We start from the raw sequence: 27763 nt of genomic DNA, 5'->3' as shown, positions 1-27763 counted from the left end.
TTTGGACAAGATAAAAACCTTTATTTAAAAATATTCCTGTAAAAATATATACAGAGAAAAGTAATTGAATAAAATATGATAAAATCACAGAAAACAAAGCCAAATTCTAAGATCAAAAGAAACTGATGTCACCCAGAAAATCAAAAATACACGTAACAGTCACAAGAGAGTCAAAGCAAATAGTTTGAAGGAGAATGAGCAAATTAAATTTCAGTGTTTTTGTCCAAAAAGTAATGGCCAGTTCAGAAATGTTCAAGTTATATGTCGTCTTATTTCTTCCCACCTCACATAATGGTGAAGCCATTTATGTAATAAATACAGTATCAAGAAAAGGGATTGTCTCCATCCAGAAAATGCATTAGGAGAACCACGAGTTCAAAGTAGCTGAGAATTCTTTTAGGAATTGTATCATATGACACAGGAAGTGCTGTTGAAATTCAGGCAAATTTTCTCATAAGCTGTTACCTTAATTCAAAACCAAGTTTTATTCTTTTCTATGTAGAGTGAGAGCCCTGGGAACCTTAGTGAGTAGTTGGCAACAGGAACCTCTTAGACCATGCCTAGGGCTACTTCCTCTTCTTCTTATAATTCAATGGCCCATGCTTTCCCTTTGTGAGAACAAATGTGAGAAGCACATAAATTGTGGGAAGGTAGTGTTGGGAATATAACAAAAGAGAGATGGCATCCAGTTATAATACTTGGGACAATTACTAATAAAAACCCTTCATAGTTTTAGGATTAGGAGTGGCTTCTGAAATCTTTGGGCATTCAAGTTGGTTAATTTTTCAAATTTATAAGAGGAAGTATGGGAAAATATTTCTGGAATTTATATAGTAGAAGGATGGTGGGTGTGAAATGAATCCTTATGGAAAATGGGAAAAGAGAAAACAAAACTCCATTCCCTCAGGATTTCCCACAGGTAAAGCTTGAAGACCTTGCACTCTTTCCTCCCACCAGGCGTGTTGTGCTTCTTGATCCTGTGTCGGCTCCAGAGACCCCTGGGTCACCTTGATGGATATTTTCTTTGGGGGACTGGGCTTGCTGAGCTTCTCTCAGTTCCCTGGCAATGAAAAGGGGGAAATAAGGTTATCTGATCCCCAACTAGAGATAACATTTACTATCAAAACTAGCATTGCCCCCTTGGTGGGTAAGGACCCACAGAGAAACCACACTGTAGAGAAGGGAGATTGAAGTTTTTTATGCTGGAGCCCAGGAAGTAAGCATACAAAGGACCAGAGAGGAGGCACGATTAGAAACGGCAGACCCCTGGAAGTGAGATGAGCCATTTGCCTGATAGTCTACAGCTAGCCTTGTGGAGATAGCAGAGCAGCTGAGCCCAGAGAAAGGCAAGCCCTGGGAAGAGAGGAACCCAGGAAGCCATCTTGCTCCAACACATGGCAACAGACTTTGGTGAGGCTGCCATGCTTTATGGCCTGGTGACTGTAAGCTTCTACCCCAAAAACCCTTTATAAAAACCAACAAATTTCTGGTATTTTGCATCAGCACCCCTTTGGCTGACTAATACATATTACAAGAGCAGGGTTGAGTAGTTAAAACAGAGTCCATAAGGACCACAAAGCACAAAATATTTACTGTCTAACTCTTTACAGAAAAAGTTTGTCAACCCCCAGCAGTCTAGAATATTTCAAGAGGACATCTGCCCCATCTGAATATGTAGGGACCCATCTCTGGTAATGTAATGTTAGAAAGAATTACCTGACTAAATAAAGGCTTAGCAGCTCTGCAACTTATAACCAAGGAATCATTTTGGGGACTTTTCCCACTAATCATCCAAGAGAAGTTGGATTTCTAAGCCTGTTTTAGGCAAGGATCACTTTTCATTGCCTTCTTTTGTATTTTCAACAGTGAACAGTAGATGTAATTATCTCTTAAAAACTCCTTCAGAATTCCGCCTAAATATCCCAACCCTACCCCATTTAATTAATTCCCATTTGCTTAATGAAGGTGTAGATGAATAAATCAATACATGCAAATATACAAGATTGGACTGCTTCTTTTGCTTAGAAAATACATCTTCATCTAAACATGTGCCAGGACAGAGTATCTGCCTTCCTCTCTCAACCTGAAGCAATGAGTTTCCAAAATAGGTCTCAGCCCACCTTACACAGGTTACCTTACATTTAGTGATCATCTTACATTAGGGGATCACCCTACATGAAATGATGACCCAACAGTTTCTTGAATATCTGCATTCACTCATAATCCTCCTAAGTTTTTCTTCACCAGTTTTATCTCACTGTATTCCTCACTTTTGCTTCCTTTACACTAATTGGAATTTTCTTTCTCATAAAGGGCTTCATGCTACCAGGCTCCTTGGGCAGGACCCATGTATTCAAATGTCTGGTTCCACTCGAATCCATGGAGAAGACACACCAGATCAGTCATATGTGCTAGTACACAGATAGATTTTTTTCTAAATCCCAACATGCAAATCTACCTTTCCAGTGTGGCTGTCTTGAACTTTTCCAAGTTTAGCTGCTGCTGAAGCTCTTCAGTTTTCCCCAGGGAGGGCCGGAGAACTCGACTTCTGGCCAGAGCTGCCGCCAATGGTCTTTGCTCTGCATCAGGGTGGATCATGTTCTGATGACATAGACAAAAAGGAATAAAACAGAAGTTTCACTACTAGGAAACCTCCCCTCCCCAATCTTCCATCCCAACTTTTGCTGGTCAATTTTATGAAACCCTGGTTCTCCTTTGTGCAGAGAAAGAAAGAAATTAAAACTTATCCCACCATGAACAAGAAGATCATCCCTGTCCAGTAGCATCAGTTGGCCACACCTCTGACTTGTCTTTAAATATCATTTTTAGATCTGGCTAGATAATTAACTAGTCTAATCCTTAATTTTAAGAAGAAACTGAAGCTCTGAAATAAAAAGTAACTTGTCAAATTATTGGCTTGACCAATACCAAAATGCAGGTTGCCCAACTCCTGGTTCAGCTTTCATTCTACTACATTATGCTCCTTTTTCTCTTAAAATTAAGATTCTCCCACCATGACAGTATCCCTAAGGCATTTATCTTCAGGTAGAGGATGTCTATAACCTAAAATGACATGAATTAGAACATACCTAATTATATATAACAGTTAGCAATGTAGTTTAATGAAGAGAACACTGAACTTTCCATTTGGGGACTAAAGTTCACAGCCAGCTCTACCATTTACTATGTAAACTTAAGTCAGTCACTTATCTTTGCTGAAACTCTGTTTCTTCTTCCTGAAAATAGGGATAATAATATTCGCCTTCCAGGACTTTTGTGAGAATTAAATAAATTAACACTTTTGTATTACCAAACACATGGCCAACATTTAGGTACTCAATAAGTATCAGCAAAATCTAAGAGCAGTTTCTATACAGAGATGGTTAATTAGACTATGAACAGAAGACCCAGGTGGAGAAGGATTTGCCACCTCCTTTCATGAGAGTAAAAGAAGTCAAGAAGGACAAGTTTATAACTACTTTTGTAATTTTTGGGTGACCTGCAAAACTCAAATATAATCTCCTAAGAATAGATATTTCTAAGGCTGTTTTAGGGATCCTAATCTGTTCTTGTTTTTTAAGTCCTTTGTATGATTCTAAGTGTCCCAACAGTGTAAGGTTTTTTGTACCTCTCTTTTCTCAGGGATATGTTTCTTTCCTTGTCACTACACATGCTTCATATATCACTAGGTACAAGTAACAACTGCTTGAATTGACATTATGCCTTTCTTCTAATAACTCAAATAATTGGAGGTATTATCAGTTACTAGTTAATAAAGTAGCTTGACTTCTGTACCCTCAAAATTTAACTCTTAGTCATATCTTACCATTGATAATAGTTAATGGAATAGGAGCCAAAAGAATGACTTGCCACCATTTTACTCTGAAGTAGGAGCCAAAAGACCAGTTTTTATTTGGGAGTTAGTCAACGGACTGTGAAAATTAAGTTAAGGAACTGCTCTGAGTCTTGGTTTCCTCAACTTCAGAATGGGATACCACCTGCTTAACATACAGTGTTCGAAAGGGCAATTGAAAAAATCATCTTTGTAACAAGATTTTACAAGCTATAACACAAAAGGCTTTATGATATCTTCTAAGTTTCCTCTAGATACTTTCAACCTGTCCTATGCTTTTCTGGGCTTCCTAGTCATGGTAGGTTTTTCCTTCCTACCGTTAATGGCACTACCAACGTCCCTCATTTCCTTTTCTCCACCTACTTGCCATTAGAGTAAAACAAAATAGGCATTTCCATCTTCTCTTCATCTTATAAGAGATATCACCTTGAGTAGATTGTAAAAGCTTTCCGAGAGCTTCTGAGGAATGTCTGGAAGGTTACCCTGGCGGATATGATGCCATTCAATACCATTGGAGGGTAGTGATTCTGCTCCTGCAGCCACTGAAATTGTTAACCCCAAGGCAAATACGTCTGCTTTGGGAAGGTGTCGATAATCCTTCAAACAGAACACAGGAAGACCAGCAGTTAGTTTGCCAAGCAAAGTTAGTCTAGACTAAAATACAACTAGGAGGAGAGGTTCATTTGAGTGCATATATGGTCCTAAGCAGACAGGTCAAATTTGGAGTGGTTAGTTTACTTCTAAAGAAGATAAAGCAAGCAAAAATATATCTAATTAACAATGCTGTGCCCTGTAGAGTCCAAGACAGACCCTTACCACCATTTTCCTCTGTTGAGTTTGAAGGGGCTGGAAGCATAAATTGACTGATTTTAAGAATGGAAGACTCTTCTTTTCCTGATTATTATCCTGGAGGAAGTTATATTCTTGTTAGTTCTGACTTGACACACATCTTAGAAGATGGGCTTTGGCTAAACATCATTTCAGTGACCAGAGCTGGTGGTGCTCTGAGAACTAGCAGTATGATAAAGATGGCTGGGACCAATAAGAACGGAGGAAAGTCTTCTTTTCTAGCAGACAAACCATGAGTTTGGGAATTCTGAGGAACACTTGAAACAGTAGAGGACCTGTTCTTGATTAAGCCAAATTTTTTTCTCTTTTGACCTTTTTTTTTAAAAAAAACTTAAAAAGTTTCTATCCTTTAATGTCTATTCTGAATAGGAAAATAGATACTGTACATTTAAATCACAAATATACTTTTCATGTCTTGTACTGTGAGCCTTCATCTGAGAGTCAGAAGGTTCAATGGATTATAAAATACCCTACATTTCCCTAATCTATACCTCTTGCAAAATCTCATTAGCCAGGAAGCGGCTATCTCCCTCTTCCACTTTGGGTTTGCTTATCGAGGTCACATGGCCCAGGTCACCTGAAAAAAAAGGAGAAAAAAAGAAAGAGAGAGCTCTTTAAAAGCATGTATTTCTTAGAATGGAATAAATGGAGTCATCAGTATAAGTTTTATAGGACGACAGTATACTGAGAGAGGTGTAAGGAAAACCTACCAATTTTATACATCACATTGGCAGAGAGAAACCAATCAGCTTCATTTTCAATTTCTTCTGGAACTACAGGAGAGTCACTTTGCATCTTATGACAAATGAAGATGTTACCTGAAAAAATACAGAATTGACCTACATAATGATTCCTAAGGTTTTTCACCCCAAAGATTCTTTTCTAGAACTGATATTTCAGATTCCCTCCTTTTCTCTTCCTCTGCATACATGTCACAAGACTTCCAATGATCAAGGGATCATTCCTATTACTTCTGAACAGTTCCGGTATTGATAAGGCCTATTAGGTTAAACTGACCGCATGCATTCCCCATCCTCTGAAGAAGCTAATTTCATACAGGGTAAGGTTACTTCAAACAACAACAACAAAGAGAATAACAACAAGTTGTCCTTGGGTTTCACATTAGTAAGTGACAAAACCTCTAACTGCTGCTCCCTTCAACTAGTGCTGAACTGAAAGGAATCTAGCACTGGTACTTGAACACAACTGGGATGTAGCAGACATGCTGTCATTTACCTCTGTAATCATTCAAATACCTATTTCCAAAGTTTGACCTCGCTATATTAGAGTCTTTTGCCTCTCTGTCCCCTGGGTCCAGGAATAAATGGTTAAATTTCTTTAAGAGGAGACAAATGAAAGAAGGGAATTCTGCCAGCAAATGCTTTTTGGACATTGATAAACACACAGGCAATAGATGCTGATGATGATATGGAAAGAATAAAATATGGCAAAGGGATGAAATACTCACTCGGTTTGATGTCCAGGTGCACCATGCCAGAGTTGTGGATATACTTAAGCCCAAGGGAAATCTGTAAAAGGATGTTCTTGAGTTTTGGCTCTTGGAAATGATTGCCAGACTTCTTGGCTTCTGATATAGCAGCTTGCAGGCTCCCACCTGGGAAAGAACAATAGAGAGTAACCCCACAGAATGACAGAAAGGGTATTAGTCTTAGAGATCAAAAATATAGTAAATATTCAGCAAATTCCTCATGAATGGCTTCAGTCCAACAAGTCTTCAGGGTCAGTGTAAATCATAATTTCTGCCCCCTGTCTATATCACAAACATGTTGGAAGAACAAGTTTAGAACTTTTAAAGAGGAAAGGAAAATTCCAGTATCCCACATACTTAATATAATGGCTCTACTGCCTGGATTATTCCCCAAATAATATTTTTTATGGATTACCTAAGTATTAGGCACATATAAACCAGAATGCCTATATCAGGCCTAACTATATAGCTATTATTAATATAGATGATTTATTCCATTAATGAATTCTAAGTTTAATTCCTTTAAAATATATCATGAAATGAGAGCATTTAGTGACTGCTGACCCAAGGAAAATATAAAACCACAATTTACTTGGCTCAAGAGAGCCAGTAGGATTATCAGATGAATACTAATCATCCAATTTATTATGTAAGCTATCTAAAAATAAAAATAAGTCCTGGATTCATATGACTCCCTGATCTTAGACATACCTGCCCTAAAGTATTAGAGTGCTTCTGTACACTTATTTCATTAATTACCATTCATTGACAGACTCTTCAGCCAAATTATAGGGTCCTGGCAGTTCTACACAAAAGAAAGTTACAGTTTTTTCTTTTAGGAAATCTTCTTAGGAAATACTTGATTTACTATATAGATGATCATTGATTAGAAAGGAAGACTAAGTAGGGAGAGAGAGTGTCTAGGAGCATGTTAAAAACAGTCACCCAGTGACTAAGTTCGGAGTTGAGTTATAATTGTGACAAGGGAGAGGAAGGCAAGGTCCACAGGATGGAGGAATAGAGTATGGATTAGAGTGGACTTACTGATAATCTATTCATGAACTACTGTGGTTAGTAATAGAAGAAAATGTGGCATTGGTGTGGAGAAAGTGGCCATGGTGGCTGCTGGGGGTAGGGAATGGGAGGAAGAGATGAGATGTGGAGGCGTTTTCAGGACTTGGAGTTGTCCTGGGTGATGCTGCAGGGACAGTTACCAGATATTGTATGTCCTCCCATGGCCCACTGAGTGGAACGTGGGAGAGTGTGGGCTATAGTGTGGACCATTGACTATGAGGTGCAGTGATGCGCAGAGATGTATTCACCAAATGCAATGAATATCTCATTATGATGGAGGAGATTGTTGTTATGGGGGGAGGAGTGGGGTAAGGGGGGTGGGGGGTATATGGGGACCTCATTTTTTTAAATGTAATATTTAAAAAATAAAGACAAAAAAGAGAAAAGAAAGACTTGAGAGTTCAGGCAAATTTTACGAGGATTTGATCTTGGACAATGATAGTGGGCGTGGAAGGAAGGATCAGGTTAAAGAAGTATTTAGGAGGAAGGATAGGCAGATTTTCTTTTTCTACATTTTGGAACCTAGAAACATTGGAATAATCTAATCCAGGTTTGCTACAGTTCTGTTGTAAAATTGTTTGGATTTGCTGATTTTTGTGGGCTAGTTTTTTCTGACCAACTTTCTCTATTTCTTTTATGGAAAGTTGTCTATTCAACATTTTATATGTATTATGGTCAGTGTTAGGAACGTATGTATTTTATCTAGGTTTAAAAATGTATTTGCAGAGAATTGTGCCACACAATTTCTTACAATTTTTTAAATTTCCAGTTTCTATGATTATTTACTGTTCATCATTTCTAATTTTGTAAGTTTGTGCATTCTTTCTTCTTCTTTGTTAATTAGGCTAATGGACAGAGCATTTTTTGATATCTTCCCCAAAGAATTAACATTTTATCAATCTACTTTTTTGCTCATAACTCATTATTTTTCCCAGTTTAAAAAATATCCCTTTTTTGTGCTCAGTTTATATTTAACTGCTCTCAAATTAAAGTACATATTACTTGTGAAGAATTGACATCTTTGTGATATTAAATGAATTGTCTTTAAGAAAAAAAAAAAAGAGAGAGAGAGGAAGGCTACCGCCAGGGCTTTGATATCCACTGGAACTCTTGCTTCCCTACTGGCCTGCGTGTTCTTAAGGGCAGGCAGTGCATCTTATCATCTTCAGTTTCCTAAGGTCTGGCATGTAATAAATATTTTCTGAACTGTATGTCTACTCTGGCTTCAGAGGGAAGAAAAAAGAGTAAGTTAAGGAAAGTGGACATGGCTCGACTGATAGAGCATCCATCTACCATATGGAGAGTCCAGGGTTCGATCCCCAGGGCCTCCTGACCCGTGTGGAGCTGGCCCACATGCAGTGCTGCTGCGCACAAGGACTGCCATGCCATGCAGGGGTGACCCCGTGTAGGGGTGACCCATGCACAAAGAGAGTGCTCCGCAAGGAGAGCTGCTCCTCATGAAAAAAGCGCAGCCCACCCAGGAGTGGCGCCACACACTTGGAGAGCTGACACAGCAAGATGACGCAACAAAAAAGAGATGCAGTTTCCCAGGGTTGCTGGATAATGCAAATGGATGCAGAACCCACAGCGAATGGACAGAGAGCAGACAATGGGGCGGGGGGTTGGGGTGGGAAATAAATAAATCTTTGAAAAAAAAAAAAAGAGTAAGTTAAGGACCCCTTAACACCTTAAAAGGAATGGAAAAAACGAAGCATCCTAGGAGTACTTAAAATCTTTTAATATGTTCTTATAGATTATAGGCAGAGATAGTTCTAATCCCCCGAGTTCCTAGTAACTAGATGAGTGTTAGTCCTGCTTTTCAATACCTGGAAGCTCTGTCGGTAAAATTAGAATTAAAGTCAGTCAAGTAATAATTAGCAATAGAAGTTATTGAAAAGAACCCACTTATGCAAAGGTATTAGAATACCCTTATTTTGCTACAGTTAAAGCTGATCCACATCCTTCACAGAAGAGAATAAACTGTTCTTTACTAAGTTGTATTAAGAGTTACATGTGTATAGTCATAGCAAAGCTGAATCAACTGTGAGCTTCATCCGTCCTAATCTCAGCCAGCCGATTCCGCTCTTTAACTCAAGGTCCCACCGGGTGAGGCTACAGTAATTACAAGCATTGTGCCCCAGGGAGCAATAACCAACTCCTGGGCAGCTCCACCTTCTCAGACCATCTTTGTGAGATGAGCTGCTGTGTCCCTCCATCAAGATTAAAAACTACCTACTTGGCATAAAAATTAAAAGAAAATATATCCATGTTCTCCTGTCTGCTAGTGGGGCCTAACAGATACTAAAACAAATAGCAAATGCCTTCTATCAGTAAATGTCAAAACAGATCATGCTGAATTCAACAGGCCATTTGGTTCATGCTTGTATACAGCTCACAATCATGATTTTTATGATGCTGCTGTAATGCAGGCACACTTTGCTGGTAAAGTTGTTCCTCGTTTGTTTGATGGAAAAATATAACCAATCTCCATGGTGTTCCATCCAGACTGATTTCTGGATGTTTCATCACCCAAACAAGTGTGAGAACTATTGTTCTGGGCAAGGGTGCTTCATAAAACTTCACTGACGAAGATGTCACAAGGGAATACTGCCTTCAGGGAGGTTAATAGTCCAATCCTGAATCAGTTGGAGTCCTGAGGTTTGAAGAATCAACCTACTACTGGAAAACCTTCAGACTTCCGAGGCTGGCCCAGAGATAATTTGTACAGAAACTTGGAAGGGATAGATGAAAAGGAGGGAACATTTGCTTAGTTCAGGGCTTAGGAGAGCCAGTAGGGAAAATGAGATTGATACTAGTCATCCAGTTTATCTAATTTGTAATCTAAGTTAAAAATCATAACTTTCCATGTTCCAGTCTGACAGGTAGGGGAGGCCAAGTTAAAGGTGGGTGTGGGGAGGCAAGACATGAGGAAGAAGAGGTGAGGGGGAGAAGCATAGGATGGAGGGGAGAAGGGATGAGGCACTGGGCTATTATGCTGCTAACAAATATTTTGGATTTATTATTCTTTATTTAGAGCTGTAGGATAAAGTCTTGACATTGATTACAACTACAGGTAAGACAAATTATAAAGGGGCCTGCTTTATTTTCCATAAACGGTACACATTTGAAAGGTTCAATGTATATTATATTTTGACAAATCAAAGTTACATTTTAATCAGCAAGCACCCATTGAAATTAGTGGACCACCATGATGAATGAACAATAATTCCAGATGATGTATCACATCTAGTCCAGAATCCACTTTCTGACTTTTGAGGCCCTTTATAGTCTTCCTATACTTTATCTTGCTAATCTTATTTCCTACAACTAAACAATATACAGGGTTCACCTCAGTCATGTTAGCTCCTGCTGTCTGCTAAGTCAGGCCCACTCCCAACACTATGTCTTTGCCTGCATGCTCTTCCCCTACCCAGATGCCTTCCCTCTTCTTTCCTAAACTCTAGTAATCTTTTTACAATTTCTAATTCAAGTCTTGCCTCCCTTATATGAACATTTCTTGAGCTACTCTAATAACAACTACCATGGAGTTCCTACTGTGTGTCAGGTATTGGCAACTGTGCTAGCATTGAACACACAAGCTTTGCTAATTCTCAAACTTCTCCCTTAGAAGTATTACTATCCCTTTACTCAATGAGAAGGAACAATATGCTGGAGATCATACAACTAGTCAATGGCAGAGCCGGGCTTTGAATCCTACCTGACTTTAAAACCTGGCTCAATCCACCACACTGTGCCTGCACCTCTCACCTCCTGCTCACATTCATCTTCTCTGAATGCTTTTTATTGATAGGTGTACCATCTAGGTTTTCACCTAATTGTTTCTTACGTAGTCATTGTAACTTAAGTGGAATAAATCTTGAAGATAAGGACTTACCTTATTTCACCCCAGAGTATTTCTTACCCTCAAACTTAATAGTGTCCAGCATATAGCAGGTCTTCAAATATGGAGATAAATTAGATGATTTGTAATAGACTAATCACACCATCTTTTCTGCTGTTGAAAAGTTGAAGTCTTTACATTGTCCCAAATCAGATTAAACATAGTTTCATTTTATTGATTAATTTTTTTAGATAATAAATATTTGATATTATCTTTCTTGGTAGCTAAAAGTCATGAAAACACAATCTTCCTCACACAAAGGGAGGGAGAAAGCAAAAAATAAGAAATCTCAAGATATGATAAAATGGAATTAGGAAGAAATGATTAAGAAGAGTCTCAACCTCTCAGTCACAAGCATACTCTTTTTTAGTAATAGATTATTGGCAAAAAGGATTTGGGAGTGAGTTAAAGGGAAAAAACCCACAAAGCTCATAGGGACGGCTGCAAGGAAACCAGGCTCTAGGAAGCATTACCCTTAAAATTAGGAAAATGCCACATCATTATTTTGCAGGTTGTATGCCACTTTTTATGTTTCTAGCATCTCACAGTGTTATTTACTTAATGTTCACTTATGTATCTATTTAATAAGGCTTTATCAGAGATCACTATCCTCAAAAGATAGGCTGGATATACATCCTTGGGACTATCTGGTAGTACTAAAATTACAGGAAGACAGATTGCACTATTCAACCACCTCAGCATGTGTATTGGGGGTGAGGGAGGACTGGTTATCCAATATTATTGTGGCCAGAATATGGATTGTCAGTCCCAAAATTAGGGCAAGTTTCTCTTCAATTTGATAGCACTTTTCTACTTTACCACTGAAAATATTTTTGAAAAGTATTTCCAAGACTAACAGTATATAATGGCTGTTATGCTAACCCCTTTATCATAGATTAGACATATGCTGAACCAACACAATGCTCTTTGTGACTTAAGTAGCTCAGAAAAGAGAGTTTTACCAGATTACTATGGATATAAATAGGCCCTCATGGGCCTAGGAGAATATATCTGAAGTCATTAAGTTAGTCCCAGCACCACCCACCCTTACACTTGTAAGAACACTAATACGCTAAGGTAAGAAGAAGCAAGTAGTGGGAAATGTTGGAATCCACTTGAAAATTAATCAAAGTTGACTATATAGCTAGCCAAGGTACAATGAAAAAAAAATTTAACACCCCCCCCCATAGTAGGAACTACAGCTTGTATTGTTAGAACACCCAGCAAATGGTAAAATGATAATTTATTATTCAAATCAGTAGGGTCAAAGTTTTCTCTTGAAGCATCAATGTAAAGAGAATGATAGCTTCTGTGAATCAGCTACATACTGGCTTTGAAAGACATAAAGTATGTCATAAAGCATGAACCCTGGAAATTCCTTTTCAGCTCAACTCATTTTGTCCAACTCTCTGCTTCCAAGTTTTTTTAGGTATGACTCTGCTATATCCGTCATCACCTATGAAGAGGAGTCAAAGACTTCTTCCACCTCCCTCTCCAGAGGAACTAGCCCACCTACTTACCATTGCAGTATTCATTCTGAATGATCATGTGGTCGTCTTCTGCCCACGCAGAATAGTAACGTACCACATGGGGGTGATGCCCAAGTACTGCATGGGCATACACTTCACGCAAAGACAAATTCCTGAGATGGAAACGCATTGAGAAAAATTAACCAAGATTATATACCCTAAAATATTTTGAGAAGACAAAAATATGAGGGCATGTTAACAACGGCAGGACATGTATCAAGTGGTTGTTACAGTTTTATCTCACATAATCTTCATAACTACTTGGTAAGGTAGAACAGTAAGGACTAAGGCTCTAGAAAGTTAAGTGATTGGCCCATAGTCAAATTCCTGAGACCGGAACCAAACCCCATGCTGTTTTGTTTGAGCACAGCATCCGTAAAGAGGGGGCCTAGGCGGTTACTACCTCAACAGCAGACATGCTTCAGGTCTTAATTTCACTGTACCATAATCTCCAAAAAAAATAAGTTGCATAGCCACTGGTTTCCAAAAAATTTTAGTGGGCTTATAGAGAAGGCTACCACAGACTTGATTGTGGCTATTGTGATGGGCCCTGAATCTTGGCTGTGAAAGCTGACAGTCTGAGTCAATATTAAAGCTCGGCCATATATGACATAGCGTCACAGGGACAGTCTAGGGGAGAGGTAGTCATCATAGATAGGAAAGCCTAAAACAAGATGTGCAAATTATAGTACTTGATGAATTTCAGTATAAAAATTAAGAATTCTAAAGCCTGTAGTTTCAGATTCAGTATGTTAAGTTTTATATCCTTATGATTCATAAAAAGCATTGGCTGAATTCTGAAAATATTTCCTTACAATTAAGGAAAAACTGAACAATTAGTTCTGGGACCGAAATATAAACGTTCATTTTTCCTTGCAGGTAGTCTTTAAATTTTATTATTGAATTCATTATTAAAACAAAGTAGCGATAAGCCAGTGAGAGAACAATAATTTTCTACTTTGTGATATTTCTGATGAACTAAAAATGCACCAGAAGATCAATCCAAAGATCTATTCCTTAAATCTTTTTTAAGCAGTAAGACCAGTAATAGAAAGTAAAAGTCAAGACGACACACAAAAACCCAACGCTATCTTAAATGATGAGTCATTTTGGGAAATAACTCATCTCTGATCTGAAAAACTCAGGAAATTTATGGAAATGAGGAAACACCTAGTTAGGGGGTAGTAAAAAAAAAGCAGTGAATGGTATCATTAAATGTTATTATTTTCAAATATTTTGACAAGAAAGAGCTTTCCATATCCAAGATTGTTCTGATATGTTAAAATACTTCTAGTACATTTTGAAGGTACCCACTCATTTGACAATCCTGCAAAAGGTCTCGTAGAGCGTTTTATGGCATAAACACATCCATCCAGCCTCTTAATGCATTTGTAGACGGTGCCAAATTCTCCAACTCCAATTTTTTCTACCTCCAAGAATTCTTTTTCATAGCGAGAATGCATGTTGGTTTCTCGTAGGACACTTCTCTGAAATATTTTAACAGAAAGGAAGTTAAAATAATTCTTCCTAACATATTGTGAACAACAAAATTGAGGCATATTACATTCTTAAACTGCTCAAAGTTTTCAGAGAGTGTCTGCAACTGCAAGCAAGATAGTTCCAACCATCTACCCCATGGGATCTAAGCCCCCTCTCAATTAGAAGCAGAGTTGGCATCACCATTCCCAAATCCTCAAGATTGGGGAAGGAACAATGAACAAAAGTAGACTTGTTATTATTCTACTATAGACTTATTATTATTCTAGCAATGGAAGAACCCTTATTATTGATGTAAGTCAGTGGCCACCAAAGGTTCTGAGGGGAAGGAGTGGGAAGAATAGGTGTAATATGGGGGCATTTTTTGGACATTGGATTTGTTCTGCATGACATTGCAGTGACAGATACAGGCCATTGTATATTTTGTCATAACTTACAAAATCGTGTGGGACAGAGTGTAAACTATAATGTAAACTGTAGTCCATGGTTAGTAGCAATGCTTCAATATGGGTTCATTAATTGTAACAAATGTAACCATACTAATAATGAAGGACGTTGTTAGTGTGAGAAAATGTGGGAGGGGTAGGGAGTGGGGTATATGGGAATCCCTTATGGTTTTTTATGTAGCATTTATGTAATCTAAAGCTTCTTTAAAAATAAAAATAAAATTAATTTAAAAAACATTTGAGGCAAATCCAATGGGTTCTGTTTACATCAGTATTTGTGGTAGCAAGAATCTCTCAGATTACTGACTACCTCCTTTTGTGATCTTTGTAACTTTCCACACAATTCTGTACTGACATTTCCTTCACATATTTTTCCACATTCTCTCCTCCGGCTGGCCATGCTGTTCTCTATATATTCCTACAGGGGTCACATTTGTGCAGACCCAGAGCTGTTGTCTTCAGCTGAAGGACTGGCTGGGAGAACGGGTGGGAGGAGTAGAAGGGGAGGGGAGGCAAGTTTTTAAAAAAATCTTTGAAAAAGACACCGCCCTTTGACTCTCTTCTTTACCTGTTGCACAATGTACCTAATATTTTCATCTTGAGCTGACCATACATATTTGTTTTCAGTTTGCTTCATGAAAATCTTTTCATCATAGTCTAGAGAACAAAATTTTCAAACACAGTATTTTTGAGTAATAGCTTGGTTATAGTGACCACTCCCCCTACTGGCCAACTAGCCACATCACTCATTACGTGGCTAATAATAACCCACCCCAGGCAAATCTTTTGAGCCTCTCCATCAGTGTTCTCATCTGTAAGATGAGGACATTAGCAACTACTCCTCAGGGCTCTTTTAAATATTACTTGAGAACATATAAATAACTTAGCACCATGCCGAGAACATAATAAATCCTTAGGAACTGGTAGCTATTATGACCAAAATCTATATTTATTTCTGTGAATCTCAATCCAGCTGACCTGAAGTCAAGTTTTCCCCATTAGCAAGAATTTCTTTCTCATCTAACTTTTCAAAAAATCTTAGCTCTTCCTAGGTCTTCATTTTCAACATACGTTCTAATCAGTCTTCATCAAAAAAGAGCTGCAATTTTCATTGCCCTTAGCCAATTTCAATCTGTTTCTACCATCTCTAGATTTCCCACACCTGCCCAGTCCTCTCTTCATCTCTTCCAATAGCAAAGGCCTCAATTGCACACCCACTCCTTCACCACTCTCATCTTGGACACCAAATTAGCCAGCTTGCCATCTACATGTCTTCCCAGCCATCAGCCCACCCCACACTGGTAGCCTGTTACCTGGCCTTCATAGCATTAAAAGTTATTTCCTGGGCTTAGAATTCTCTCAATAATAATAAGCCATCTCTTCTACATTAAGTATTTTTACTAACCCCAGTACAGATGGATTTATAAATGTATAAACATATGAATATGTACATACACACTGCACATACACAGATATGCAAATACATGCACACATGCACCTTTGTAGCTTCACATTCATATACTGACTGCTATGAAAGGTATTTCAAAGATCTTTGAGAGTAAGTTTATCTTGGGCAGTAACTTTTGTATGAATTTTTTTTTCTTGTAGGATCTATATGGAATGGTGAAGGCTTGAGTCAGAAACTCATGTAGTAAGGAAAAGATGTTTCAAGTGGTGTTTTGTGCCACCTTACTTTGATGTCTGAGATGTCTAAGGATTTCTCAATATTGACAGCCTTCTTCTTCACAATGATTATATTAGCTAAGAGTGGACATTTTAAAAATTTTAACACATTCTACTAATCCAAATAAAATAAAACTTGCCTCAAAAAATTTGGAAATTTTGAGGGAGGAGAAAGAGGTAAATCTCAAGTTCCTACCATTCAAAGACAAATAATATTGGTTGTAGCTCCTTCCAGCTCTCCCTGTACTTAGGTGTAACACACAAGTTGTGATCATGCAGCATTTAAATTTTGAGTTTTTTTGTCCATTGAACACTGGGCATAAGCATGTTTTCATGATATCATAAACATCTTTATGGCAAATTAATATTTTACTGAATTAAAATTATAATTTACTTAGCCATTCTCCTATTGTTGGAAATTTAGTTTATCCTTCTTTCCTACCTTCCTTCACCCCGCCCCTTTTTTGTTTGCTATTATATACAAAGCTTCAATAAACAGCTCTCAGGATAATATTTAAAGTATTATATTCTTAAGTTGTATTAATAAGGGATACTAGATCAAAGATTATGAACAGTATGAAAACTGATAAATATTTACACAATATCCAAAATTTTACATATACACCATTTCTCTCCTTCATGCTATTTTTCTCTCTTCTGTTTTTCCATCTGGGGTCTTTAAATATCTTGATTTTCCCTTCACTAGCTGAGTATAGAATTCTTTCCAAGATCAAAGATAGAAGCAGCAACCTTTAATTTAAAAATACTCCAATGTAATGACTTAGCAATATACATATCAGACACTTTCTGGAAAATAACAATCAATAAAGAAGACAGACCCTGATTAGATTTCAGATAAATTCAGATGAAAATCACATTTGTAAAGCTACAAAGCATGTTTTAGGGGGGTGGAGTAAGGATGGAGGGAGGGAAGGGGAAAAGCTGAAGAATGAAATTACCATGTTTATGACAGCTGGGTCAAGGAAGCATGCTCACCTTGGCAGGCAGCCCTTGTTCTATCTTGCTTTCCCCTGGACCAGCTTCTTCACTTAAAAAAAAAAAAAAGTTTTATTGAAGTATGGCTGGTACTTTCAGAACCTGGTACTATGGTATTATTGATATTATGCTAGGTTCTAGGGCAGTAACAGTGAATTAGACAATTTCTTCTCCTTTTCAATTTATTATTTTGGTGCTGGAATAAAAACAACAACAACAACAAAAAAAAAAAAACAACAGTAAATTGCAATTTAAGAACCCAGGATAACCTTAAAAGAAGATACCAAGATATATCATGAATAGCACTCAATTCATTCTTTCAAGTGTAGCATCTTTCCCAGAGCTGAGAAATGAGTAAGAACTAGCTATGGTATGGGAAAGAGAAAAGAGCAGAATTTAAGCAAATAGGACAAAATGTGTTAAGACTTGGAGGCAAGAAAGAGTATAGAACACACACAAAAAACTGAAAGTTGGCATTATTTTCCCTAAATGAAAAAACCAAAGTATAGAGAGTTCAAATAACTGTGAGTCATAATTCCTAAGTGGCAGAAATTGAATTTGATATGTCATCAGATTCCAAAACATATGCTCTTCACTGCCACACCACACTCCCCCTTCCAACACCCACCTCCCCTAGAAACTGATGTTTTGTTAAGTTCACAGGTAAACTATAGGAAACTACACTAGACTTATTGGTAAAGCATTTGCATGTCAGAGGATGGGAGATAAATCCATCAAAAATACAGGGGACTTCTACTTCACTGAAATTTCTGTGTCTAGTGGTGTGGGGCATGGCAAGATATCCTCTCTAAAGTGAAGGATAAGCTGTTGCACCTGGCCCCTCCTACATCCAAAGAAGAAGCCTCCGTGGATTTTGTAGACAAAGTCTACAAAATTTTGTAGTCCTCATTTGGGTGTGCTACTTTGGCCATTTACTGAGTGACCAGAAAAGCTGCTAGTTTTGAGTGTGGGCTGGAGCAAGGGAAGGCTCTGCAATAGGTGCATGCTGCTGTGCAAGCCGTTCTACCGCTTGGGTCATATGATCCAGCAGATCGAATGGTGCTGGAAGTCAGTGGCAAAGAGAGATGCTGTCTGGAGCCTTTGGCAGGCCCTATAGGAGAATCATAATCCAGATCCTTAGGATTTTGGAGCAAAGCCCTGCCATCCTTTGCAGATAACTACTCTCCTTTTGAGAAACAGCCTATCAACTCACTGATGGACTTTAATCATCTGTGAGTTGATTGCATAGATGGCTGATTACATCTATAATCAACTATGGAGGTTGCTGTCAGCAATGAGTGATGCCTCATCCAATCTGTTGAAGGCTTGGAAAGGGAAGTGATCTCAGCATTCAGAGAGAGAATTCTCATCTCTACTTCCGACAAAGAGCATCACATGGGAACTCATCAAGGCCCTTCATCAGAGCCCCTGATTTGCAGCCCACCCCACAGAATTTGGACTTGACCTCCCCATGGTCACATGGGACAAGTTTATAAAATCTCATACTATTTACAGATATCTCCTGTCAGTTCTGGTTCCCCAAAGAACCCTGACTAATACAATAGCAGAGTAAGCTCTATGCACAGCTAAGATATTTTCAATAACTTTTCAATAAGCTGAAGTAACTGACTATACCTCCTATTTGGCATGAGGAGTTGCCGTCTGTATTTTTAAACAATGTTTCAATTTCTAGATCAGCCAGCTATAGAATTTTCTTCCAGAGAAGTACAGGGTAAAAAGGCAAATGGAAGATTATATTCATGGAAATTAATTGATCCTGGAATTTGTGACTTATTTAATACTACATTCAAATACTTTATAAAATAATAAAAATGCAATAAATGAGAGGAAAAATACCCTCTGAGAATCACTAAGTGATGTTATTAAACTGTCACCACTTTCATTGCCAGGAATTGAAATTAACCATTTTTTCCTGATGGCTTTCATAAGACATAAATCATTAGAGTTTAGAAACCATTAGAATTCTTGGTAACATAAGTAGACCAGTGCATTTGGGCTAAAGTCCTGTTTATTTAAGATCCAGGAGATAGTATTGAGTAAGCCTGTTCTGATCACAAGTTTGGTTAATACAATAACCATTAATTCCAAAGAAATGAACTCAACACTACATATTAAATACTCCGCAGGCTTTAGATTATCAGCTGTGTATCTATTTTGTAAGTACATATGATCACAACTGATTATCTCATTTTAGAGATGCTTCCATTTCTTTAAAAATTTTTTTTAAAAAGCAGCATTCAAGGAACACAGTAAAGAAGTGTCCATAAGTAGCACGCAAAGCCCTTATTTACACAAATTCTACCACTCAGTGGGCTTTGAGGCTTTTCAATTTCTAGCATTTCTGAAAGCAACACTCTTTCTTTTTAGCCAATCTTCTATTACCAGCTGAGAACTTCAAATACTTGCTCTTTAACTCCCATCACCATTTACACAAGCCAGACTGAAAATAGCAAGTTACTTAGTCTTTGAAGTGTGAACTATACCTTTCTCCAACTGCAATACCATAGCCCATTCAACTTCCTAATGGACATTTGAGGTCCATTACTCACGCTGCCCTGCTCTCTTTCAGAGAAGGCATGTACATTACACTTCAGAGTAGAAAGTTGCCCAAATCCCTGTGAAAAGCAGGTTCAAACCAACATTGGCATTGAGGAAGGGGGACAGGATATGTAAGCCATCATACAATCTCATTTGAACAGAGATCTCTCTCCTGTCACTTGAGCTTTAGTATGGTCAGTTCTCAAGAGTCATAGGCAACAGTGCACTTACAGCTCTCCTCTGGTTTTCCTCTTGCCATTGGATTGTAGGAATAATTTTCTATAGGATTCTGGTGTGAAGGGATTAATGTTGACCAGAGCCAATGAAGTCATCTCATCCGTGGAGGAAGCAGGTGTGAGCCGTAAATGCTTAGAGCCTCGGGAGGGTAACTTTCCTGTTGAAGAAACCACCGACTGGCTTGTCAGACTCTGAATGAGAGTAAGAAAAGGCAGATCAGAATGGGGTTAAAAAAAAAATTCCGTATCAGTTGGTCAGTTAATATTTGAACCAGAGAATGTTATCGCTGAAAGGGGCCTTAGAGATTATCAGTTTAATGCAAATTAGTTGCATCCTAATTGGTCCTCTTATTTTAAAAAACAGATTCTCAGTCTCTGCTTTTAGGTCAAGGGTTCTTAACCTTTTTTGTTCCACAGATCCCTTTGCCAGTCAGGTGAAAACCACGGACCCCTTACTAAGTCCACACTATACAGTGTAATATTTAATAAATATACCACACCTGCACCAACATGTCCCCATGAGAATAATGGTTTTTTTTTTTTAAATTTCAATTCAAGCTCATTGACTCCTTGTTAAGAACCTCTGCTTTAAATCTTCTGAATCATGAGACCATTTCTCACTGGTATTCTGGGCAGTTTTGATAGCTATGAAAATCACCAATCTTGTTCTACATCCAACTTTTATGTTTTCATTTTAAAAAGTTTAGAACTTTAAGGCATAATTGAAGCACAATAACCAAGATAAAGTACAAAATTTGACCAGTTTTGACATATGTATATACCTGTGAAACCATCACTACAACCGAGATAAACATTTCTATCATCCCCAAAGGTTTCCTCATGCTCCTTTGTAATCCATTCCTCCCTCTACCCACATCCCCAGGGAACCACTGATGTGCTTTCTGTCACTGTAGCTTGCATTTTCTAAAATTCTCAATAAATAAAATTATATTGGTATGTCCTATTCTTTCCTGGTTTCTTTCCCTCAACAAAATGTGTGTATATCAATACTGTGCCAAGTAATATTCTACTGTATGGATATTATATTGTTTGTTTAGTCATTCACCTTTGATGGACATTTGTAGTTGTTTCCAGGCTGGTTTTCTGTTTTGGATTTTTTTGGCTATTATAAATAAATCAGCTATGAAATTTGTGTATATGTCTTTCTGTGAACTTATGCTTATTTTTCTCTTGGGTAACTCCCTAGTAATGGAATGACTGGGTTATGTGGCAGGTGTTTTATGTTTAACATTTACCTACCTCCAACTTTTAAAGATGAGGATATTTAGTTGAGACAAATGAAAATAATTCTGTAGCAAAGACCTAGTCTTTGTCCTCTTAGAGTTTAATACTTTAACTTCCCTTTGAGTTTTTATCCAAACATTTGTCTGGCATCTACTAAGTAGCAGGTGCTGGGCTAGATGTCGATAGTATCGAGATGAGTTCCAGCTCTTAAGGACACGTGGTCTGTTAATCAGCAGTTCATCCATGTTTAAGAAATCACTTTGTAAGGGAAAGATTTCATAGGCTATGTAAACATTAAAGAAGAGTCTTCCTATTCCACTTAAAATTTATCATTAAATGAGAAGAGCTCTATGAAATGGAATAGAGAGATTGAGAAATAAATACCCTTAAATAAGCTAAGAATCAGGGCTCAGCAGTGGCTGACTCTGAAAAATAGAAAAATGATTATGACTTACCGCTCCAAGTGGGGTACAGTAAGAGTTCACAGGCTTGAAACCTAACTGGCCACTGGAACTAAACCAAAAACAAAGAATTCTGATGAGACAGCGCAGAATGCCATTGTGACCTAAGTGTCAGGGGTAGAGGAATGCTTGTGTTAGAGAGCTTCAAGAATACAGCAGTATACAGCGAGGCCAGGATAGAACCTCACAGTATAGCCATTGTACTGGGATGCTCTTTCTAAAAATACTCTACTGTTTTGGTCATCTCTGCCTATGACTTTTCTGTGCAGAAGCAGAAAGTAGACTACAACATGATTAAAGAATGAACATTGTACTCAAACGGTTGATATAAGCAAAAACAAAAGAAGCCATAGAGCATACCCAGTAACCTAATATTTACAAAAGAAATAAGGAAAAACATGTCACTGCCAGAGTCAAGATGTTTTACAAGGGTTTTACATACCTCTTGAAATTCGTTGGGTGAATAGCCCGGGGCTCCGGCCAGAACTTCACTAACAAACCTACAATTTTCCTCATGTTTATATAGGGCTGAAAACAAGTAAAACTATACTCTAGGATCATAATTCTCAGCTAGTGTGATTCAGGAAAGGAGACTCAGAATTAGGTAGTCCCTAAGTTTTTGTTTGAAATGCTGGTTATCATATGGAAAGTACAGTGCATCTATCCTATATATACAGTGGCTTCTCGTTGCCACACCTAAAGGAAAACAAAGAGGGCATAGAAAAAAAATCATGTAAGAAAGAAAAGTATTTGTATCAAGAAAGTATTTGTATCAGGACAGACAATATTAGAATTTCCAGTCTGGAAATATGAAGGCTGAGAGAAATTTTACTCTCCATTTATGAAATAGGAAAGGATGTTAATTATATGACTATGGATCTTATTACCAGAATAGTGGAATTATGAATAGTCCTCTTGAAATCTAAAAAGAACATAGTTTGGAATAAGACTCATGAAAGGAAGTTCTGCCTGGAAGTAAAAACAGATTTAAAATTTGTGAAATGATGACACAGATTGAGAGTATAAATGTGTTCCAAAATGCTGGGCTAGATAATTCCAAAAGTAACAGCTCTCTTAGAGAGAGAAAAGAAGTTTGAGAGGTGTCTCCTTGACTTCTGAAGATAGTAAGAGGAGAAGGCACCCACCCACAAAGACACAAAATCATAGTATCTTGGTACTGGCAGGGACTTTAAAGTCCTAGTTGGTACAATGAGTCTCTGGATGCTTTAACCCCTTCTGAAATATTTCTACCCAGTGGTCATCCACTACTGTTTAATGTATTTAGTCGCAGAGACCTAATTACCTCCATAGGAAGTTCTTCTATGTCTAGATAATTAGCTAGAAAGTCCTTCTTGACTGAAGTCAATCTCTCTTGATTTCCAGTTCCGTCCCTTGTGTAGACTGAATTAAGCCAATTCTTCTTTCTTATGGCAGCCTTGTTTTTAGGATAAGATCCCTAGTTATCATATTTGCCTTTATCCTCCAACCATGGACCAAACTACATTCTTCATAAAGTGTGTGCTTTCTCAGTTGCATTCCCAGTTTCCCTCTCAAGCTCTGTTTTCTGCCTGTCCCTCAAATCTTGGTGTTATCTTGGATTCTTAACTTGGACCACTTCTTTCCTTAAACTGAGGCTGGTGCTAGGTGGCTTAATCCAACCCATGGTTTCAAACTCTTCCTAAATGTTGAAGAGACCCAAATATGATGAAGAGACCCAAATATAGATCTCCAACTCTTTATCTTCCTGAACTCCAGACACATTTATCCAACTGTTTATGCCACATCTCTGCTTTTCCCCAAACTAATACATCCTAAAGTATTACCTGTCATCCTAGATCCCTCCTTTTTTCTTAATCCCACCATCAAGTCAATTACCAATTCCTAAACATCTCTCAGGTTATCTTGGTCCAGCACAGTCATAGTTCAGGTCCTTCTCCTTTCTCATCAGAACTGTTGTAAATACTTCTCAGCCTCCAAACCACAGTACATACATATGCCATGATTTTTCAAAAGTGCCTTTGCTCAAAACCATTAGATGGCTCTCTCAACTACCTTCAGACTAAAATCTTGATCCAGTTCCTGCCTACCTCTCCAGCCTTATCTCCTGCACTCTCATGCACAGATGGCTGACACACTGAATAGCATGCAATTTTTCAAGTAAATTCTTTCCCCTCCTTAACTTGGTAGATGCAATTCATTTTGCCTAGAGTTCCCATTCCCCTCTTCTTTGCCTGACTACCTCCAACTCATCCTTGAAGGCTTCTCTCAAAAATTAATTTCCTTAAAAAGTAAATTCTGTAAAAAGTAAATTCTTTAAAGTCTTCCCTGATTTCACGAAACTTAATTCAGAATTCTTCCTCTATGTTTCTTCATCACCCCCTACCCACTTCTCTGGCATACATGATCTAAACTTTCGTTGTTTCACTTATTCATCTTCATTCATTTTGTGGGCACTTTTGAAGGCAGTAAATGGATTTTGCCAGCAGTTAGATTTTGAGTGAATGAATGAAATATGCACACCATTTGCCCAACCCATATCATGTTTTCTTACCTATGTTTCTTGTTCAGAGTCACATTCTCTATCTGAACCATGAGCTCTCTCTCCCTAATTTCCATATATCAAAATCTTCACTTCCATTACCAGTTATATGCTTTGCTTTGCTTTCTTTCCTGAGCAGTTGCTCACTAAAGAAGCAGTCTGCTCAGCGAATTCTGCTTGAGGACTCTCAAAGCTCTTATCACAGTGTTTATAGACATATCGCCTCTCTTTTTGCTAGATTGTAAGCTATTTGAGGGCAGATGCTGTGTATAAGGCTCCTTGCCCACAGTGGATTGTCAAAAAATGAATTAATGTATGAGGGAATGAATGACTGATTGGTTAGTGTTGGGGCCATTGAAATTCCTGCAGATGTACACACAAGCATATTAAAGTAGTATGCCTGCAGTTAAAACCAGAAACTTAGTATTTCCTGGTAGACATGGTACTCATACACAGCAGGTACTAAAGAGACATACTGACAGTGTCTGTGCTGCAATCAGGATCACAGATGTTATTAGGATAATCTTAAATACCACAAGCTGAGCCAGCGGGAAGCAGAGCTGATACCAGTCCCAGGGAATCACATATTATGGCACAGACTCTAAGAGAGATATCCATAACCCCACTCTGGTTTTAATAATGTGAAGGATGTAATACGAGACCAATGGCAACAAGAATAAAGGAATGTGCTGACTGCTAGAGATCTTTGTTCATTAGTTCTCCTTAGTTTATAAAGAGGTATCAACAATTTATCTCTTTGCTCATAAATAACAGAAGAGCCTGCACTTCACTAGACCAAGGAGGGGAGGAGAGTTCCTTTGGGAAGAGCAGCAGCAAAGAGATATGAATATATTCAAACAGTAAATGTGAACATTCCTATATTAAAAAATATTAGTAATTACATGAAAATAAAGCCAGTTGGTGTAATGGACAGAATACCTGAGCCCCCCAAAATCAGGCTTCTAACCCTATCTCTGCCATTGGTGAGCTGTAACCCAGTTCATCTCTTGGGATCATGATTTTCTCATCTGTAAAATGCAGAAGTTGGACTAGTTACAATTCTTCTTCCAGCTCCAATTTCTTTAATTCTTTTCCCACTCAAGATTTATTTGTGGCCTACACCAAATAGTGCTGGCAAAAATGGTTTTGAGAAGACAACTGATAAGACATTCAATTATTTTCTGATAACTTTAAACCCTTCTTCATTTTCACTAGTAGATAGATAATTGAGGCTATGCAGCATGTTAGGCAAGTATATCATAGACACATAAACTAATGAGTCTTGTTTATCAGCTGAATTTAAGGAAGATGGATTTTGGAGTCCTTGGTACCTCTTTCCCCACAGCTTACTTACTTTAGGAGTAAAGGGACTGTCACAATGCAGCAACTTTCTCCTGCTGTCCAATTGTGCCGGTGTTTCAGGACATTTGAGAAAGCCTGACACTGGAGTCTTCAGACTCTGATCTGGACTCCCTTTTTCTCTTCCCTGAAATGTGCTATGTTCAGGGGTTTGGGGAGATGCAAATTTTGTCTCGGAGGCCTGAAATTCAGACTTTTCTGGGGTTTGGCTCTGGGCCTCCCAATTCTCTTGTGCTTTCTTCTGCCCTTCATTCTCTGTCTCTTCTTCACAATAGGAAAAGTTTAATTTCTGCTTCAGTTCTTTGTTAATATCACTGTCATCCATCTCAGTCAAAGAGCTTCACAGCATAGGTAAGAAAGTCTATCAGAAGGGAAGGCTACGTAATCTGCCGAAGTAAGGAGGAAATAAATTAAACTGGGAAGTTCTTCAATTTTAGCCTGCCTTTCCTTCTGCCAACTAATAGCTACTTCGAGACACAGTTTTCTGCCTTAAGTACATCATACATTTGCAACACCTTAGCTTATCCTTATTTCCATTCTGATTTTCTGATTAATGAAAGCTCCAGTAGTTCTTTGAGCAGTTAAATCCAGTTTATATATAGAATTGTTCTGGAAGCCCATGTATTTTTCCCAAACCCACATGCTACAAAAATACTAGAGAGGTAATTGGACTCCTTTCATTTAGCAAGGCTTTCAGAAATACTCATTAGCCAATTCAGGAACTAACCCATTATTGGAAAGAAATTATTTTCATTCTTTTACACCTACCATTTATAAATATCCTTTCTATACTCCCACCCACTGGAAGGCTAACAGCAACTATTTAGAATTCAGTATCACCTGAATATAATGATCCTTAAATCAACTCTTACATATCTTGGCTGGAGTTCATATCCCTTAGGTCTTTGTCAAACACACTTATTCTAATTCTCACATGCGCACACACACACAGTCACACCTCTGGGTATTAGTAGTTAAAGCTTTTAGGGACTCGAATAAATTTTTTAAACTGACAGGGGAAAGGCTAGAAAGATCAGCAATACAAAGATGAAATTATGGACCACCTTAAAATGGCAATTACTTTTGCCAAAAATACCTTATTTTATAAAACCCTTTTCATACTGTTCAGATATCTTTAAAGAACAATTTTAAATTTCTTTCTCACAGATGCCCCATGGAGAGGTTAAAAAACTCCTTGAAGGAAAAAATTGTTAAAATAACACCTATAGCACTTTATTGGAGAAAACCATGTGAAAAGCAGTCCATGTATAAGGAGACTGATGTACATGAGCCCCTCAACATCCTTAGGCGAGAGTCTCTGGAGGAGTTACTTACATAATAAACGTGGGCCTGGGGAAAGAGAGGCCCTGAGGAACCAAGGCAGCATTTAAGAGTGTGACCTTGACTGAAACGTTTTCTTTCCCTTCTCTTTATATTCCTGGGTTTGCCCTTTGCCTCTCACCCCTCTTCCATTTTCTCTCTTCACCAATCCCTCTAGCCCTTCCTCCCCGTTCATTCCTTTCCCATTTCCAACCAGAACTCTGGAGGGTATTAATCCAAATGAAAACTAACCTGTGGGATGTGAAAGTATTTTTTCAGCTAAGAGACTCCTCAGGTTCCAGCTCCTTCTAGGTATGCCCACCACCCAGTCCTTCCTTTACCCTTATCTATCCCCTCCCTGCCATGTAAACTTCCCCAGATAATTCAGCAAGGGGTAGCTTGCTGCTCACCTTTGTCTGAGATTCAGTGTCCCACAGGAACCAATAAAAACAGAATCATCAACAGGAAAAGGAGGACACATTAGTGAGCAGTAAAGAAATCACTATCAACTGAGATTCTGGGCCTAGGAGAGGGTTTCCTGTTTACAAATCAGCAGACCAGGTGGTACAATTGCTTTCTTACTACAACATTGCGTTGATCTCTTTCCCCCTCACAGTGCATGGCTAATCATTCCCACCTCTCCAGGCCAGCTGGGCTGGCTCTGCTCCCAAGCACTAGACCTGACTCAAAACACTCGCATCAGGCGCTGCAGGTAGGGCAAAGGTGC

General features: G+C 38.2%; 1 protein-coding gene across 1 annotated transcript; it reads right to left on the bottom strand.

Annotated features, from left to right (window-relative positions):
- Positions 1–26041, bottom strand: WEE2 (WEE2 oocyte meiosis inhibiting kinase). Its single transcript, XM_071215521.1, has 11 exons — positions 25712–26041; positions 20108–20304; positions 17318–17369; positions 14010–14182; positions 12687–12808; positions 6171–6317; positions 5413–5520; positions 5194–5279; positions 4280–4450; positions 2459–2601; positions 1–1060 (listed from the first exon to the last, which is right to left on the bottom strand). Exons 1-11 carry the CDS (start codon positions 26039–26041, stop codon positions 904–906), a joined length of 1686 nt encoding a protein of 561 aa, XP_071071622.1. The 3' UTR covers positions 1–903.
- Positions 26042–27763: the final 1722 nt, after the last annotated feature.

The sequence above is a fragment of the Dasypus novemcinctus genome, chromosome 5 (genome assembly GCF_030445035.2).
Source record: "Dasypus novemcinctus isolate mDasNov1 chromosome 5, mDasNov1.1.hap2, whole genome shotgun sequence".
Lineage (NCBI taxonomy): Eukaryota > Metazoa > Chordata > Mammalia > Cingulata > Dasypodidae > Dasypus > Dasypus novemcinctus.
This window is presented reverse-complemented; position numbering and strand designations above follow the sequence as displayed.